We start from the raw sequence: 16,300 nt of genomic DNA, 5'->3' as shown, positions 1-16,300 counted from the left end.
CACCTAATACTGTACACTGCTAGAAGAAATGGTGCTATATAGAACCAAAAAGGCTTCAATGGCTCACTTTATATGGCTCTCAACCACAAAGCTCCCTAATGTTTAGCAGTAGACAACTACGCTAACAGCTTGCCTATTCTGTTCTCTCCATATCCCGAACATGCTGCTGTTGTCTGTGCTGTCTCCTGACAGTGTGCTGGAAGGAAGGAGTTTCCTCAGAACCTGGGAGGCAGTGACATGTGTCACTTCTGCTCCAAGCGTGTGTACGTGATGGAGCGTCTCAGCGCTGAGGGCCACTTCTTCCACAGGGAGTGTTTCCGCTGTAACGTCTGCAGCTCCACACTACGCCTGGGCGGACATGCCTACAACTCCCAACAGGGTATGATCATTGACACACCCATATACCAACCTCTTTTCTACCCGGGGGCAGAAGCCGTTTGTCAATTTATTTGATATTTAGTGACAACAGGCATGTGTTTGTGATTTGATGGGTTTGTTTTACAGGCAAGTTTTATTGCAAGATTCACTATTCTCAGCGCCAACCCAACCTTCAAAGTTCAAGCAAGTTCCAGAGGAGAACGGTAAACAGCTTTCAGTAACAGCCAAGCAGTCAGTCATTTTTACTTGGGATGTATGATGTTATTTGTGATATTTTCTAAATGTTATTTATGCGTTTAGTCACCACTTAGTCTGATTTTTAAATGTTATGTTGTGCCTATCACACACAGGAGGACCAGGGACATCTGACCTCTTCGCCGGACGGGAGTGACCCCAACTCAACCACGGGCAGCCTGCAGAGCCAGCCGCCAGGTACCCTGTGTTCCTTCCTTAGGAGAAGCCTGCGCTGGCCGCTGCACGCTGGCCAATCAGTGTGTGGGACGCCCCACCGGCTGGCCTGCTGGGTGCATGGGGCAGTCAGCCAGACGGGGCTGCACCTCAGGGATCGCTCAGAGGACTACGGCTTCCTGTACGAGCTGCTGAGTCTGGGCCTGCCCCTACTGAGCATGCTGCACGAGCTCCTGGGCCAGATTTACATGGAGGCTGAGCAGCCTGAGCCCCAGCCCCAAGGCCCACTGCCCTGGGCCCAGTAGTGTTTAGGACTCAGGGCCAACTAGAGGTGCAGTGCCTGGTGCCTCATGGACTTAATGCTGTACTTTACTGTCTGTGACGCAAGTGCCTGAGCTACAGCAGTCTGCACAATGTAAAATGCTTTATGCAGATTCTAAAATTATGTTCAATTTCAAGTCTTCTATTCTTTATTTGATTTTATGACAAACAAACTTCATGTTCATGAAAGTATTATACCAAGTGCGATGGATGGTCCTTAAAGGGATACTTTGGGATTTTGGCAATGAAGTCCTTTATCCACTTCCCCGGAGTCAGATGAACTATTGGATACATTTTTATGTCTCCTTCCAATATGAAGGAAGTTTGAGGTAGTTTCGCGAGCCAATGCTCCACTAGCATTAGCGCAATGACTGGAAGTCTGTGGAATCATGAAATCATGTTAGCAGTTATCATAGACTTCCAGTCATTGTGCTAGTTAGCAACTTCCTTCAAACGACAGAGACATAAAAATAGTATCCATGAGTTCATCTGACTCTGGGGAAGTAGATAAAGGGCCAAAATCCTTAAGTATCCCTTTAACATTGCAAAACATCATGCATCCTTTCAATTGCTTAATCTTTTATTTCAGTATTCCCAAGCTTATTTTTGGGTAAAATTATTTTTTTAAATTGTAATCCAAAAAGGATCCACTAAAAGCACTTGACTTGGCGGGACTGCTAAGGTTGTGTGTAGTGCCTGGTGTGCTTTTGTTTTGTGTAGTCTGTTGAACGGTGCACTGCTATGTTGCGCCTGTGAGGCGTGTAATGGAGATGCCAAACAGTTATTTTATTTTTTTGCATCACACTAGCTTGTTTTCTAAGATGATTCCGGAGGCTATTTTGTTGCTCTATTATTATTTTTTGAATCTTTCACACTTATGTGGTAGATTTTTCTAGTGCAGTTTAATGGGACACATTTGATTTTAGATGAATCTGATTTAAACTCTCATTGTTGTAAAAGATTAGATAAGTCTGTAAACACAGAGGATCCTCATGTTTATCTCTTACACCAGGTACTGTAGCAGATTCTTCAAAAGAAAGATTGTTTTTCTTTGAAATATTTAGGTATAGTTCTTTGCTTTTGTGCTGCTTGGATCACAAGACTTGGATTTGATGCACATTTTTGCACATATTCTAATATGCAAATGATCCCAGGAATGTTTTTGCTGAAGTGTTCTGAATCAATAGCTTGGTCTGGTAGTACAGTTATGACTTATTTTTCAAAAGGATTGCTGAGTGTTGCAACAAAGCTTTTATTTTATTTGTGATTCTTAATATTTTTAGGTCATGTTTTCCCTTCCATATTTCTCACATTTCATTTCTCCATTCTTTCATTCTTATGTAGTCTGTTTCAAATTCCATTACTGCAACCTATGGCTGATTGCTGCAAACTCTGATTGGTATCTTAAATAAATCCCACGGTGCGCACACACACACACACACACACCAATCATTGTGACGGGCTGAATCGTTATGGGTGGAAGGTGATGGCCTACTTGGGTCACATGATCAATATTGTTGCTTTGCATTCGCTGCCTCCATAGCTTTTCGTGACCACTCATTAACAATTCATGTTGAGAACGCAGCATGGGTCCTGTGTATGGCAACGGGTTCATTCCGTTAGACACACATTTGTTCGTTAATTGAGTCACTAGTATGTTTCAAAAGCCTTCCATTGTTCCAAGCTAACCCACTGAGACGTGCTGTTCTTTCTGACTGCTCTAACGTACAACGTGTTGAAGGTCTGAGTTTTTGGCATGCAGTTTCTTCGTCTTTTTGTCTGCCCCATCTGATAGTAACCTCCATCTCCACGTCTATGTCCCCCTGTGATTCTCTGTTGCAGAAGGCGCTTATCACTCAGAAACCTTCTCAAAGGCTCTCATGTTCCTCCTAACACAAAGCTGAGCTCATTGCTCATGACAAGATCCTAGTTTTTTTGGGGCACAATTCTGCAAGTTGGCGCCAAAATATTTTGTTGTACATTTTAGTTGTTTATAAGATTTCGTTTGCTACCTTGTATTTTTCCACAGTGAATAAACTGTTTTGATTAATTTATGCTATTTAAAGCTGTAAGTATAAATAAATGTATTTGATTACATAACTTACTTGCTTCCTCCCTTAATTATTTTTAACAAATTAGCTAAATTTACCAACTTGTATTGATTTTTCAAATTAACAGCAGAATTAACACCTGAAATGTTCGATTTTGCAAAAAAAAGAAACGTTTTTTGACCCACACCCTCACATTAATAACCCTGTCACAAGCATAACCTCTGTTTACAAAAAAAAATGTTTGCTGATTGGCTCATTCCCACGCACTTAACCACACTTGAATTTCCCTGGACAGTGACGCTCAGCCCTGTTCGTTCCCCAGTCGGTCATGTGTTTTTAGGGGGACTGAGTGACACTTCTAGGGAGCAGTTACTTTTATTTCCCCAAATAGCACGGTCACTTATTGTCACAACAAAAACCATACATTAGACCCAATGCAAAAGCGTCTCCACTATGAACTGAATTCAAATAATAGTAATAGACCATTACATGCATCCTTTCACTTTATGGGTTTCTCTTTTTGGGTCTTTCTCGTCTTTCTGTTTGGGCCATCTCTGGGTCATCCTTGGGTCATCTCTGGGTCATCTCTGGGTCATCTCTGGGTCATCTCTGGGTCATCTCAGGGTCATCCTTGGGCCATCTCTGGGTCATCCTTGGGCCATCTCTGGGTCATCCTTGGGTCATCTCTGGGTCAAAGAGTGGTGTTTTTTTTGTTTGTTATTTTGTATTGGAATCCAAACACAATGTGACATCCAACAGTATTATTTGGGTAATTGCCCTAAACTCATTCTGATTCAGCGACTCAAGTAGGCTATTGTTTGTGTTGAAGCTGTGTTGCCTCAACAATTAGACCCACATCCCTAACCATAGTATACTCCACAACCTAACCAACCCATTCACTTACTGATTCAGGTGCAGAGCATGCCCCATGCATTTACATAGATTTCTAGATAATGTTTGTATAGGTTTTTCATTATGAAATGTACTTTGAAACCTTGTTATCAACATGGCTTCAGTTTGGTTCTGTGAGTAATCACTAGCATGAATGTTCACTTTTGTTTCATATCACATGGTTGGTGTTCCTTAAATGTTGATTTATACTTTAACACAATGCTTTTACCAAGTCTCAATTTATACCTGTGATGATCTACCGATATATAGATGACACTTGTATTGCATGCTGACTGGTGCAAATGTATAAAGTAAGGTAACATGTTTGCACTGTTATTTCCAAAGCAGTAATGCAGCCTGGTAGTGTGACCTAGCCAGTTAAAGAGGCAGACACATTTACACATAGTAAGAGCAGTAGCTTTGTAACCATCCTAGCTGTCCTAGTTTGTTGGAGTACACTTAGTGTCATAAATGGCAATAATGTAGTATGTGAATTTGGCCTAATAAGATTTACATTTTCAGGACATCACTACAGATGCACAGGTCTGATGAATGGACTGTACACCCACACAGTGCCTAAGGTGGCCATGGACACAGTGGACCTGGACATGCCTGACTCCAACAGGACGTGAGTCCACTACCACAGCATAACCCTCAATGTGTCCTTATTCGTATATGGATATTTGCCGTTGCTCATTGTTTTTGTGTGTTGTCCATGTCTTTTTGCAGTGCTGACTCGAAGAAACGGGCCAACTCCGATACATCTCTCAAACCACAAGATTCTGCACAGGAGAAGAAAGGTGTGAAGTCTCCCTGACATTCACCCACATGAGAAACACATTAGCCTGATTTCCCCCTAGCTTCAGCCATACAGCTGAAGACGGAAGTTTACATACAGTTAGGTTGGAGTCATTAAAACTCGTTTTTCAACCACTCCACAAATTTCTTGTTAACAAACTATAGTTTTGGCAAGTCAGTTAGGACATCTACTGTGTGCATGATACAAGTCATTTTTTTTAACAAGTGTTTAGAGATTATTTCACTTCACGCCTGAAGGTACCACGTTCATCTGTACAAACAATAGTACGCAAGTATAAACACCATGGGACCACGCAGCTGTCATACCGCTCAGGAAGGAGACGCGTTCTGTATCCTAGAGATGAACGTACTTTGGTGTGAAAAGTGCAAAGGACCTTGAAGATGCTGGAGGAAACGGGTACAAAAGTATCTATATCCACAGTAAAACGAGTCCTACATCGACATAACCTGAAAGGCCACTCAGCAAGGAAGAAGCCACTGCTCCAAAACTGCCATAAAAAAGCCAGACTATGGTTTGCAATTGCACATGGGGACAAAGATTGTACATTTTGGAGAAATATCCTCTGGTCTGATGAAACAAAAATAGAACTGTTTGCCATAATGACCATTGTTATGTTTGGAGGAAAAAGGGGAACGCTTGCAAGCCGAAGAACACCATCCCAACCGTGAAGCACGGAGGTGGCAGCCTGATGTTGTGAGGGTGCTTTGCTGCAGGAGGGACTGGTGTACTTCACAAAATGGATACCATCATGAGGGAGGAAAATGATGTGGATATATTGAAGCAACATCTCAAGACATCAGTCAGGAAGTTGAAGCTTGGTCACAAATGGGTCTTCCAAATGGACAATGACCCCAAGCATGCTTCCAAAGTTGTGGCAAAATGGCTTAAGGACAACAAAGTCAAGGTATTGGAGTGGCCATCACAAAGCCCTGACCTCAATCCTATAGAACATTTGTGGGCGGAACTGAAAAAGCATGTGCGAGCAAGGAGGCCTACAAACCTGACTCAGTTACACCAGCTCTGTCAGAAGGAATGGGCCAAAATTCACCCAACTTATTGCGGGACGCTTGTGGAAGGCTACCTGAAACGTTTGACCCAAGGTCAATAATTTAAAGGCAATGCTACCAAATACTAATTGAGTGTATGTAAACTTCTGACCCACTGGGAATGTGATGAAAAAGAAATTAAAGCTGAAATAAATCATTCGCTCTACTATTATTCTGACATTTCACCTTTTTAAAATAAAGTGGTGATCCTAACTGACCTAAGACAGGGGATTTTTACTAGGATTAAATATCAGGAATTGTGAAAAACTGAGTTTAAATGTATTTGGCTAAAGTGTAAGTAAACTTCCGACTTCAACTGTAGCTATTTCCCTGTTCTCGCCGCCCACAGCCTTGGCCTTGTAGCAGTCTAACTTCTCTCCAGCATCATTACAGGCGTCCGTCTGGATGTCTAGAGCTTGTAGGATATGATTCCATCCATATAGTGATATATGATATAAACTTAGTTTATTAGGGTCTGAGTGAGTGATTTAGGAGCAGCCCGCCGTCCTCTGTTTCCCTGTGTGAGATCCCACTCCTCCAGTTAAGGCTCAGAAATTTGGGTGGGGCAGACAAAGCCATTCTCCCACATTAAGGGAATATTTGTCTTGGCATGGGGAGCGCTGAGCACTGGGACTGGCCTGAACATTCTGTCCGGTTGCACAGATAGGGCTGTCAATAGGCCACAGCTGTTCTGTTTTCCACGCTACATTTGCTGGGCTCAGTTGAAAGGTGTGCAACGCCGCCCCATGGCTGAATGGTAGTTGCCTAGCACCCTAAAACTGTATAGAGACCTCTCATTCGCTTACATAACTTGTAAATGTAGAACTATAGTTTATCATTGTTTGACAGATATCCAGTTCAAATGTGTTGCCACAGTAGTGTTGGCGCAGATCAATACTGTATGTGTTGTGATACGGGTTATGCCCACTCTCCCTGCAGAACATTCCAGTACCAAGTCATCCCTCCCATCTGGGAACAGCAGATGGAAGAGGAAGATCCGTGCTAGTGAGTAGGCCACCTCTGCTGTTGATAATCTGACATGATCCTTATATCAGTCCTATCTATATCACCTCCTTATCCTCCTACAGGCATTTCACCCCTTCTTATTCCCTGCTGTGGCGTTACTAGCTCTGTTTGTGTTTTGTAGAAGTGTTAGAATTTTCACTGCAATGTATAGAGAGCTGTTGCAGCTGGGGCCTGTGGTGCTCTGGTAATGTACTTCATTAATAATCCCAATGAGAAAAAATGACAGTACACTGACTGATGGTGTTGAAGTATTGCATGAGAATCTGACTAAAATGAAAGATTTAAAAGCTGAAGTGAGATCTCACACACACACACTAGAGGGAGCTGCTGTTCTCTGGAGAAAAATATTTTTCATTTTTGTTTTGGTCTGGACAACAATTGAATTAGATTCGTGTTTGGACAAGGTTACTTTTCGGGATAGACCGCATTATAAATGCTGATAAAATAGACCGCATTATTTAGATCGACCGCATTATAACTGCTGATAAAACAGACTGCATTATTTAGATAGACCGCATTATAACTGCTGATAAAATAGACTGCATTATTTAGATAGACCGCATTATAACTGCTGATAAAATAGACTGCATTATTTAGATAGACCGCATTATAACTGCTGATAAAATAGACAGACCGCATTATAACTGCTGATAAAATAGACAGACCGCATTATAACTGCTGATAAAATAGACAGACCGCATTATAACTGCTGATGCATTATAACTGCTGATGCATTATAACTGCTGATGCATTATAACTGTGCTCTCTTGCTGATAAAACATGATTCTGGTTACTTCAACTCTATCGAACTGTAAAGATTCGGATACATGTTAATGAGCATGTATCTGAGTAGCGTGTTAAGTCTGATCTACCAATTTCAGTTTAATCAACCAGAAAAGATAAAAGAAATATTATGGTTAAACTCAAATATACTAATTGATCCAAAAAAAAAACATTTTAGAAAGAAAAAAATTAACTGTATAATTTTTGTAAATAGGACTGGTGGAGTTGGTGCATTTTGACTTTTTCCATATTTTGTTAGGTTACAGCCTTATTCAAAAATTGATTAAATCGTTTTTCCCCCCCTCATCATTCTACACACACTAGCCCATAATGACAAAGCAAAAACACGTTTTTAGAATTGTTTGCAAACAACAAATCATATTTACATAAGTATTCAGACCCTTTACTCAGTACTTTGTTAAGTCACCTACGACAGCAATCACAGCCTTGAGTCTTCTTGGGTATGACGCTACAAGCTTGGCACACCTGTGTTCGGGGAGGTTCTCCCATTCTTCTCTGCAGATCCTCTCATTTTTACTTTTTTATTTTATTTTAGTCATTTAGCAGACGCTCTTATCCAGAGCGATAAGGGCATCTGCTGTACGTTACTGTACGTTTGTTTGTGTAACTCTGTTGTTTTTGTCGCACTGCTTTGCCTTATCTTGGCCAGGTCACAGTTGTAAATGAGAACTTGTTCTCAACTGGCCTACCTGGTTAAATAAAGGTGAAATAAATAAAGCTCCAGTCAGAGGTCCTGAGCCCTCTGTAGCAGGTTTTCATCAAGAATCTCTCTGTACTTTGCTCTGTTAATCTTTCCCTCGATCCTGACTAGTCTCCCAGTCGCTGCTGCTGAAAAACATCCCCACAGCATGATGCTGCCACCACCGTGCTTCACCGTAGGGATGGTGCCAGGTTTCCTCCAGATGTGACACTAGGTATTCAGGCCAAAGAGTTCAGTCTTGGTTTCATCAGACCAGATAATCTTGTTTAGGTGCCTTTTGGCAAACTCTAAGTGGCCTTTCGTGCCTTTTACTGAGGAGTGGCTTCCGTCTGGCCTCTATACCATAAAGGCCTGATTTGATGGAGTGCTGCAAAGATGGTTGTCCTGGAAGGTTCTCCCATCTCCACAGAGAAACTCTGAAGCTCTGTCACAGTGACCATCGGGTTCTTGGTTACCTCCCTGACCAAGGCCCTTCTCCCCTGATTGCTTAATTTGGCCGGGCGGCCAGCTCTAGGAAGAGTCTTGGTGGTTCCAAACTTCCATGTAAGAATGGTGGAGGCCACTGTGTTCTTGGGGACCTTCAATGATGCAGAAATGTTTTGGTAGCCTTCCCCAGATCTGTGCCTCGACACAATCCTATCTCTGAGCTCTACGGACAGTTCCTTCAACTTCATGGCTTGGTTTTTGCTCTGACATGCACTGTCAACTGTGGGACCTTATATAGACAGGTGTGTGTGTGTGTGTGCCTTTCCAAATCATGTCCAATCAATCAAATTGTAAAAACATCTCAAGGATGATCAATGGAAATAGGATGCACCTGATCTCAATTTCGATTATCAAAAGTGTCTGAATACTTATGTTAACTTTTTATAAATGTTCTAAAATGTCTAAACCTGTTTTTGCTTTGTCATTATGGGGTATTGTGTGTAGATAGATTAAATTGTTGTTTCTTTATCAATTTCAGAATAAGGCTGTAACGTAACAAAATATGGAAAAAGTGAAAGGGTCTGGAATACTTCCCGAATGCACTGTATCTCTCACATGCAGCTAACGAAATACATGGAAAAGTCTGCTCTACCCAAAATTACAACCAACTAAATGCAGCATTACCGCAAAAAATGGAAGGGGGAGAAGGAACTTGTCTGACGGCCTTGCATTAAAGATCAAAATTGGTTAAAGAAAATTGTGATAAATGAAAAAAAATATACCAGTTTCATTTCAGGACCAAAGAAATGACCGTTATGTCATTGCAAAATAGTTGGGATAAAATTTTCGATGTACCAATTCCATGCCACATGGTTTATGAACTGATTCCCAAAACATCTGATTCAGAACTTTTTTCAATTTCAAATGATTATACAAAATTCTTGCAACCAAAATAATTGTGTGTGCATACATGCATACATGCATACATACATATGGATACATACATACATATGGATACAACCATCCCAAAATGTACAATCTTTAGAAACTATGAGAATAGAAAGGTTCAGAACTTTTGTGAAACATAACAGCACAGTTGAAAAATATATGGCAAATAAGCACCAAAACTGGATGTGGTTCAAAGATGGTGGACCTGACGGTTTGGACAAGATGTACCAATGTAACATATACTATGTCTGTAAAATGTATATAGGTTCAGAACTTTTGTGAAACAGCACAGTTAAAAATATATGGCAAATAGAAAATGGGATGGTCTTCAGAAGTAGATGGGAGGGGTTGAGGGTAGCTGAAGGATGTGACTAAAAACTAACAAAAGATAACCAGTGTAAGATATACTGTGTCTGTATTTATAAAGTATGTATAAGCTGGAAGTTGAAGCCTACATTTTGTTGTCCATTAGTTTACTCCAATTAGGGGAAACTAATAAAGGAAAATATATACAAATTAAAAAAGATGTGTATGTATGTGTATATATATTTAACACACACACACACAATTTGGTGGATTGGGCAATGACGCAGATATTTACATTGATGGAAGCCACAATCTGTCTGCAATATTAAAGTCTGACCTACAGTAGCTGCATGAGCTCTGATCAAGCATGTCTGTTGTACTCTACACCTTCAGCTCTCCCTCTCATCCTGGTGAGGCACTTCTCACGTGAAAAAGAGGAGCCCAACATTGAAGAGGCCAACTCTGATTTTGAGGAGATTGAACCACCGGTAAAGCACAATATTCAAACAGATACTTAACCATTTCCTGTGGTATATAAACATTTAACATATTGCAACTGAGAAATAAAACAGGACTTTGTATTTGTTCAGCAGGTCTCCCATGATGGTCCTAAACCACTTGCAGATTCTCAGAATCAGAGTTCATCGATGGGTAAAGAAGAGTGCCCTGTCACAAAAGTTCCCCAGCTGGAGGAAGCAATCGGCCGAAAGAAAAGGCTGACCCTGTCCCTGTCTGAGAGAGAGAAACTCCTGGACTGGAACCTGGCTACTCCAGAGGAGGCCCGAGGCCCTGGAGGAGGAGATCCTTCAACACATCCCAAACCTGGGGACCAGATCCCCCCGAAGGACCTATTGCCTCAGGTAGAGGCAGAACCAGTCCCAGCTCAGCCCCAGCCAGCACCGTCCGCATTCCAGGTGTGGGCCAATGCTTTCAGGAGGTCTTTTGGAGTATCAAGGACAACAACAGACTCCAACACGGTTGTCACCAGGAGGAAAAGCAACAGTCCCACCAAGCCTAGGCCTCTGTCTGATGGAGCCTTCAGCTTTAGCTCCCTGTTTGGGGATACCGCCCAAAGCCAGGAGGCCCAACCAGTGGAAGTGGGGCAGAAGAGCCAGCCATCCCCACACCCACTCAAGGCCTCCATGGGTGACAGACCCACAGACCTGCCCACGCTACTGGAACAGGTCTCCCTAGGCAGCAACAAGTCTGTAGGATCCTTCACAACAGACGACATGGCTTCACTGCCGCCCAGGAAGCTCAACCTTTTCTCCTCCCTGAGGCTGAAGAAGAGGGGGGGATCGGAGAGCATGGGAGTGGGGGGTCAGGAGAAGGACATCAGGACCATCCTGTCCAACATCAGGAACCAAGGTCAGGGGTCAGGACTCAAGGGAGGATGTGATGAGAGTTATGTTATATGCTTCTACTCCCTTGTCATCGTTCAATTTCACATGGAGCTAATAAATGCTACAATGCTATTAATACAGTACATGCTATAAATGAGAAGATTACAATAGTAGCCTATACTTAGTGTTTAATGTAAATAACATAGTTGAAGTGCATGTACAACTACTTTCTACAGTTTAAGACCGCTGCTTCAGTCTAATGTCCTCATGTTCCCTCATCTATGCACAGCCTCCAGCAAACAGCAGAAAGATGAGTCCGACTCTTCAAGTGACGATGAGCACGTCCCAGCCAATCAGAAGGTAAGGGCTCTGTTCCAAAACTCTTACATGCATCAGTCCTTCCTACCTTACTCTGAAATAATCACTGACAAAGGATGCGTCTAATCCTGAATGCTTATTGGTTAAAACCGCATTCCAGCCGGTGTCTATTCCACAAGTTACCACCGGCTAAATTGATGTTAAAATGCCTATTTACGCTGTTCCATCTGACTGCGTAATCCACTGTCTCATCAGCCCAGCCAGGCAATTTATAAACTTGATCTCCACTATTAAAAGCATTGAGAGATCATCTTACATTTCTTTTTGATTAACATTTAGTTTTCAACAGCGGAGATTTGTATAAACCTTGCCGTCTGTCTCTCCGATATTTGCAACAGCGTTTCTCAGCCAGTCAAAATCATGAATCAGCTGGCATCATTTTTATGGATATATATATACAAATAAATATAGTCCAGTTTGAAGTGATTGTGTTAGCTGTGTTGTTGGCTAGTTCCTCTGAACAACAATGTACTGACGAAAGAGCACATTTTCTATGCCAGTCGAAATCGCGCCTCATTACCACATTGTTATGGATGTATCCAAATAAATGTCACTAGAAAACACCTTATGCAAATGCGCTACTTTGCGGTTATTATGGCTGCATTCTTTGATGTGACTAAGTTAGCCGTAGTTGGCTAGCTAACAAGCAAGGGATAAGAATGTTGCCAGCCAGTTTGGCAATGGAACAGTTAGAACGAACGATTGGGTTGTGTCCATAGATACAGAACAAAAAGACTGAACGACTGGGTTGCGTCTCTAGCAACAGAACCGATAGAACGAACTAAACATAATAAATAAAAATAAATGACAGGTGAAAGCTTACTTACACCAATCCATGTCAAGTCAGATCAGTGATTTAAAAGCAGCTCTCCTCAAGGCGGAGGATACAGAAGAGACGGGTCAGGACCCGAGAACAGATAATCCATAATCCATTAGAGAGGCTTTACTGGGAAGGCTGAAGAAGCACATCATGACCTGCTCATATCACTTTACATACGGGGAGGAAATCCCACTCTGGTGTTGTAATAGGTCTTGACCATGGCTTCACAGCACACCACACACATACCACCCTCTTATTTTGAGCACCGGTTTGCAGCTCTCTGTTAGGAACTGCCTTGTTACCTTAACAGAATTACTACCACTGCCACTTTCCAACCATCTCTGCTACTTCCGCCAGGATCAAGTACAGGTCAAGCGCATGACTGACAGGATACTGTATCAGATTGATATGCCCAGACCCCTAATAGTTAGGACTACGATCAGAGGGGTTTAACTCTGCTCTGAGGTAACAGTTCTGTGACACTATCTTGTCGGTCTGTGTTTAGTTCCATGGGAGCTCAGAGAGACAGAGGAGGAGACGGGAGAAGACTGTGATTCAACAGGCCAAGAGAGAGCAGCTGAAGAGGCTCCACAGAGCCCAGGTACTGTAGAACACATAGACGACAGAACAGCACTACCACACAGAGGCCTTCCGTTTTCATTCGCCATTTATTTACATGTTTTATATTTAAGTAATAAGGCCTGTGGGGGTGTGGTATATGGCCAATATACCACGGCTAAGGACTGTTCTTATGCACGACGCAACGCGGAATGCCTGGATACATCTCTTAGCCAAGGTACAGTATATTGGCCATATACCACAAATCCCCGAGGTGCCTTATTGCTATTATAAAGTGGTTACCAACAGTGTGGTGCCAGGACAACAACCTCTTCCTCAATGTGAGCAAGACAAAGGAGCTGATCGTGGACTACAGGAAAAGGCGGGCCGAACAAGCCCCCATTAACATTGACGGGGCTGTAGTGGAGCGGGTCGAAGAGTTTCAAGTTCCTTGGTGTCCACATCACCAACAAACTATCATGGTCCAAACACACCACGACAGTCATGAAGAGGGCACGACAAAACCTTTTCCCCTCAGGAGACTGAAAAGATTTGGCATGGGTCCCCAGATCCTCAAGTTCTACAGCTGCACCATCGAGAGCATCCTGACCGGTTGCATCACCGCCTGGTATGGCAACTGCTCGGCATCGGACCGTAAGGCACTACAGAGGGTAGTGCATACGGCCGAGTACGTCACTGGGGCCAAGCTTCCTGCCATCCAGGACCTATATAATAGGCGGTGTCAGAGGAAAGCCCATAAAATTGTCAGACCCCAGTCACCCAAGTCAGACTGTTCTCTCTACTACTGCACGTCAAGCGGTACCGGAGCGCCAAGTCTAGGACCAAAAGGCTGCTTAACAGCTTCTACCCCAAGCCATAACTGCTGAACAATTAATCAAATGGCCACCGGACTATTTACATTGACATCCCCACCCCTTTTTGTTTTGTATACTGCTGCTACTTTCTGTTTATTATCTATGCATAATCACTTCACCCCACCTACATGTATAAATTACCTCAACTAACCTGTACCCCCCGCACACTGACTCGGTACCGGTACCCCCTGTATATAGCCTTCTTATTGTTATTTTATTGTGTTACTTGTTATTTATTTTTTTACTTGAGTTTATTTGGTAAATATTTTCTTAACTCTTCTTGAACTGCACTGTTGGTTAAGGGCTTGTAAGTAAGCATTTCACGGTAAGGTCTACACTTGTATTCGGCGCATGTGACAAAGTTTTGATTTGAATTAGAGCAGTAAAAATACATGTTTTGTCATACCCGTGGTTTACAGTGCCCCACAGCTGTAAGCCAATCAGCATTCAGGGCTCAAACCACCCAGTTTATAAGGTTTCTCTCAAACATTTGACTCACTAATGATCTCTTCCACAAATGTATTTGATTTGTTGGGGTGATGAATGGGATATAAATATTGTGTGTTGAGCCATTGTGAGGCTGCCTTGGTTGAGTCTGACCTGGTGTTTGTGTGAAGATCATCCAGAGGCAGCTGGAGGAAGTGGGGGAGAAGCAGAGAGACCTGGAGGAGAGAGGGGTGACCATTGAGAAGGTCCTTCGGGGCGAAGCCCCAGGTGAGCCACACTGTCCCAACAGAATGCACAAGTGTATCCATTCGGTTGACGTAGCTCTATGACTTGGGGCCAGAGCATTTTATGAAATTATGACAAAGGAATGGAGGGGTTAAAATCAGAATGTTCAGTAAGTGAGTCTTGTCATGTACATCAGAGTGGCCTTATCTCTGAAGGTAACACACAAAGACATGGCACATGAAGACTGTGCATAACTCAGAGAGTGGAGAAAGGCACTGTTTGTAATGGAACTGTCTTAGTTTGACGTCAGCCAAGAACATGTAGTTGAGACATGAAAACACTGGATTCAGAATGACCTATGCTCAGGAATAGTTTTCCTGTTTCTGTGAGGTTTGCAAGTGGCAATGCTTTTCTAATAATTATTTCAATTTCCTTATCTAGAGTAGGCCAAGTCTACAGTCAGAACTACTCTGATGCCTTTGCTAGGAAAATGCATAATAAAACCAACCAAATTATAGTCATTTGCATTCAACAAAAATAACAATTTTAAGTTGAAATTGTTTAGAAATCACTGCGGTGGCAATTGGCCTTGTGAAGAAAGGAAGGAGGGGGAAAAGCTTTCCGATGTTGCATTAGCCTTGCACATGGTGATATACAAGTTAGTCATCAAAGACAGCTACTTTATAATGAAAAATTGTCATTCCTGCTAGTCTTTTAAAAAGTAATCTTTTCATACTGGTAATCATATTCCTCAAAGGTGAATTGTGTTTTGCCAGAATTGTAAATTAGAAATGTGTTTGTTGCTTCTGTACTCTCCAGATAAAGAATGATTGAGAGTTTAACCATAATTAGCTGTTACATATATTACAATTACATTAAATTAAATTACAGCGCATAAAAAACACACAAACTTAGCCCTGAGTAATGCAGTTGTTTCATCCAAGTTTGTGTCCTTCTATTGTTAAATGGAAAGCACATCTCCTGTGTAAAGACCTTTTTCAACTCATGTTTTGTTCTATAGTCAGGCGCAATGTTAAAAGCCTCCTCAGAGACTGAGTGTCTGTGGTCTAAGTACCATTGAGTACAGTAAATGGCCTTGCAAATTCTGATTCAAAAACTACAGGGAGAGTGTCTCTTGTGATGCAGGCCTGAAGGACAGCAGCAGCAGTGGCAACCATTGTGCCTGTTTACATGGCTTTGTTTGGATAATTGAATTAAGGCAGAGGCCGAAGGTCTCATGGCTCAATAGGCTCTTTGTTCATTGATATTATTCACAGACTCCGACTGGATAGCAAGAGGGTAGGAGTAGGTGTCAGACAATGACCTGCGTGTATGTGATTGGCAAGATTCTAAGTATGAAAAAGTTTAGGATTTTTTTTTGTCAGTCTCCCTTTATTTGTCTTTATTCAATTTATGGATGTTTGCAAGGGTATTTGAAGGCCAGGGTCACAGTGCTGTACAGTATATGGCAATGGGAGAGAAAAGGTTTCCTCAACTGTTTTCTCACAACTGTCTGACAATGAAGACCG

At 42.2% G+C, this 16,300-nt stretch overlaps 1 protein-coding gene across 4 annotated transcripts in view; it reads left to right on the top strand.

Moving 5' to 3' along the window:
• mical2b (microtubule associated monooxygenase, calponin and LIM domain containing 2b) overlaps positions 1–16,300 on the top strand; it is an 84,860-nt gene that overhangs the window by 61,825 nt on the left and 6,735 nt on the right. For 3 of the 4 annotated variants that reach the window (XM_029759034.1, XM_029759037.1, XM_029759035.1), the window contains 11 exons: positions 193–379; positions 505–581; positions 729–810; positions 4,572–4,677; positions 4,779–4,849; positions 6,855–6,920; positions 10,519–10,613; positions 10,716–11,493; positions 11,758–11,828; positions 13,172–13,267; positions 14,717–14,813. In XM_029759034.1, coding sequence (XP_029614894.1) covers positions 193–379; positions 505–581; positions 729–810; positions 4,572–4,677; positions 4,779–4,849; positions 6,855–6,920; positions 10,519–10,613; positions 10,716–11,493; positions 11,758–11,828; positions 13,172–13,267; positions 14,717–14,813 — 1,726 coding nt within the window. The remainder of the gene's footprint in view (positions 1–192; positions 380–504; positions 582–728; positions 811–4,571; positions 4,678–4,778; positions 4,850–6,854; positions 6,921–10,518; positions 10,614–10,715; positions 11,494–11,757; positions 11,829–13,171; positions 13,268–14,716; positions 14,814–16,300) is intronic. The other variant, XM_029759036.1, reaches the window with a different exon arrangement.

This window comes from Salmo trutta, chromosome 7 (genome assembly GCF_901001165.1).
Source record: "Salmo trutta chromosome 7, fSalTru1.1, whole genome shotgun sequence".
In the NCBI taxonomy this organism is placed as follows: Eukaryota; Metazoa; Chordata; class Actinopteri; order Salmoniformes; family Salmonidae; genus Salmo; species Salmo trutta.
The sequence above is the reverse complement of the archived record's forward strand: the minus strand, read 5'-3'. Positions and strand labels throughout refer to the sequence as shown.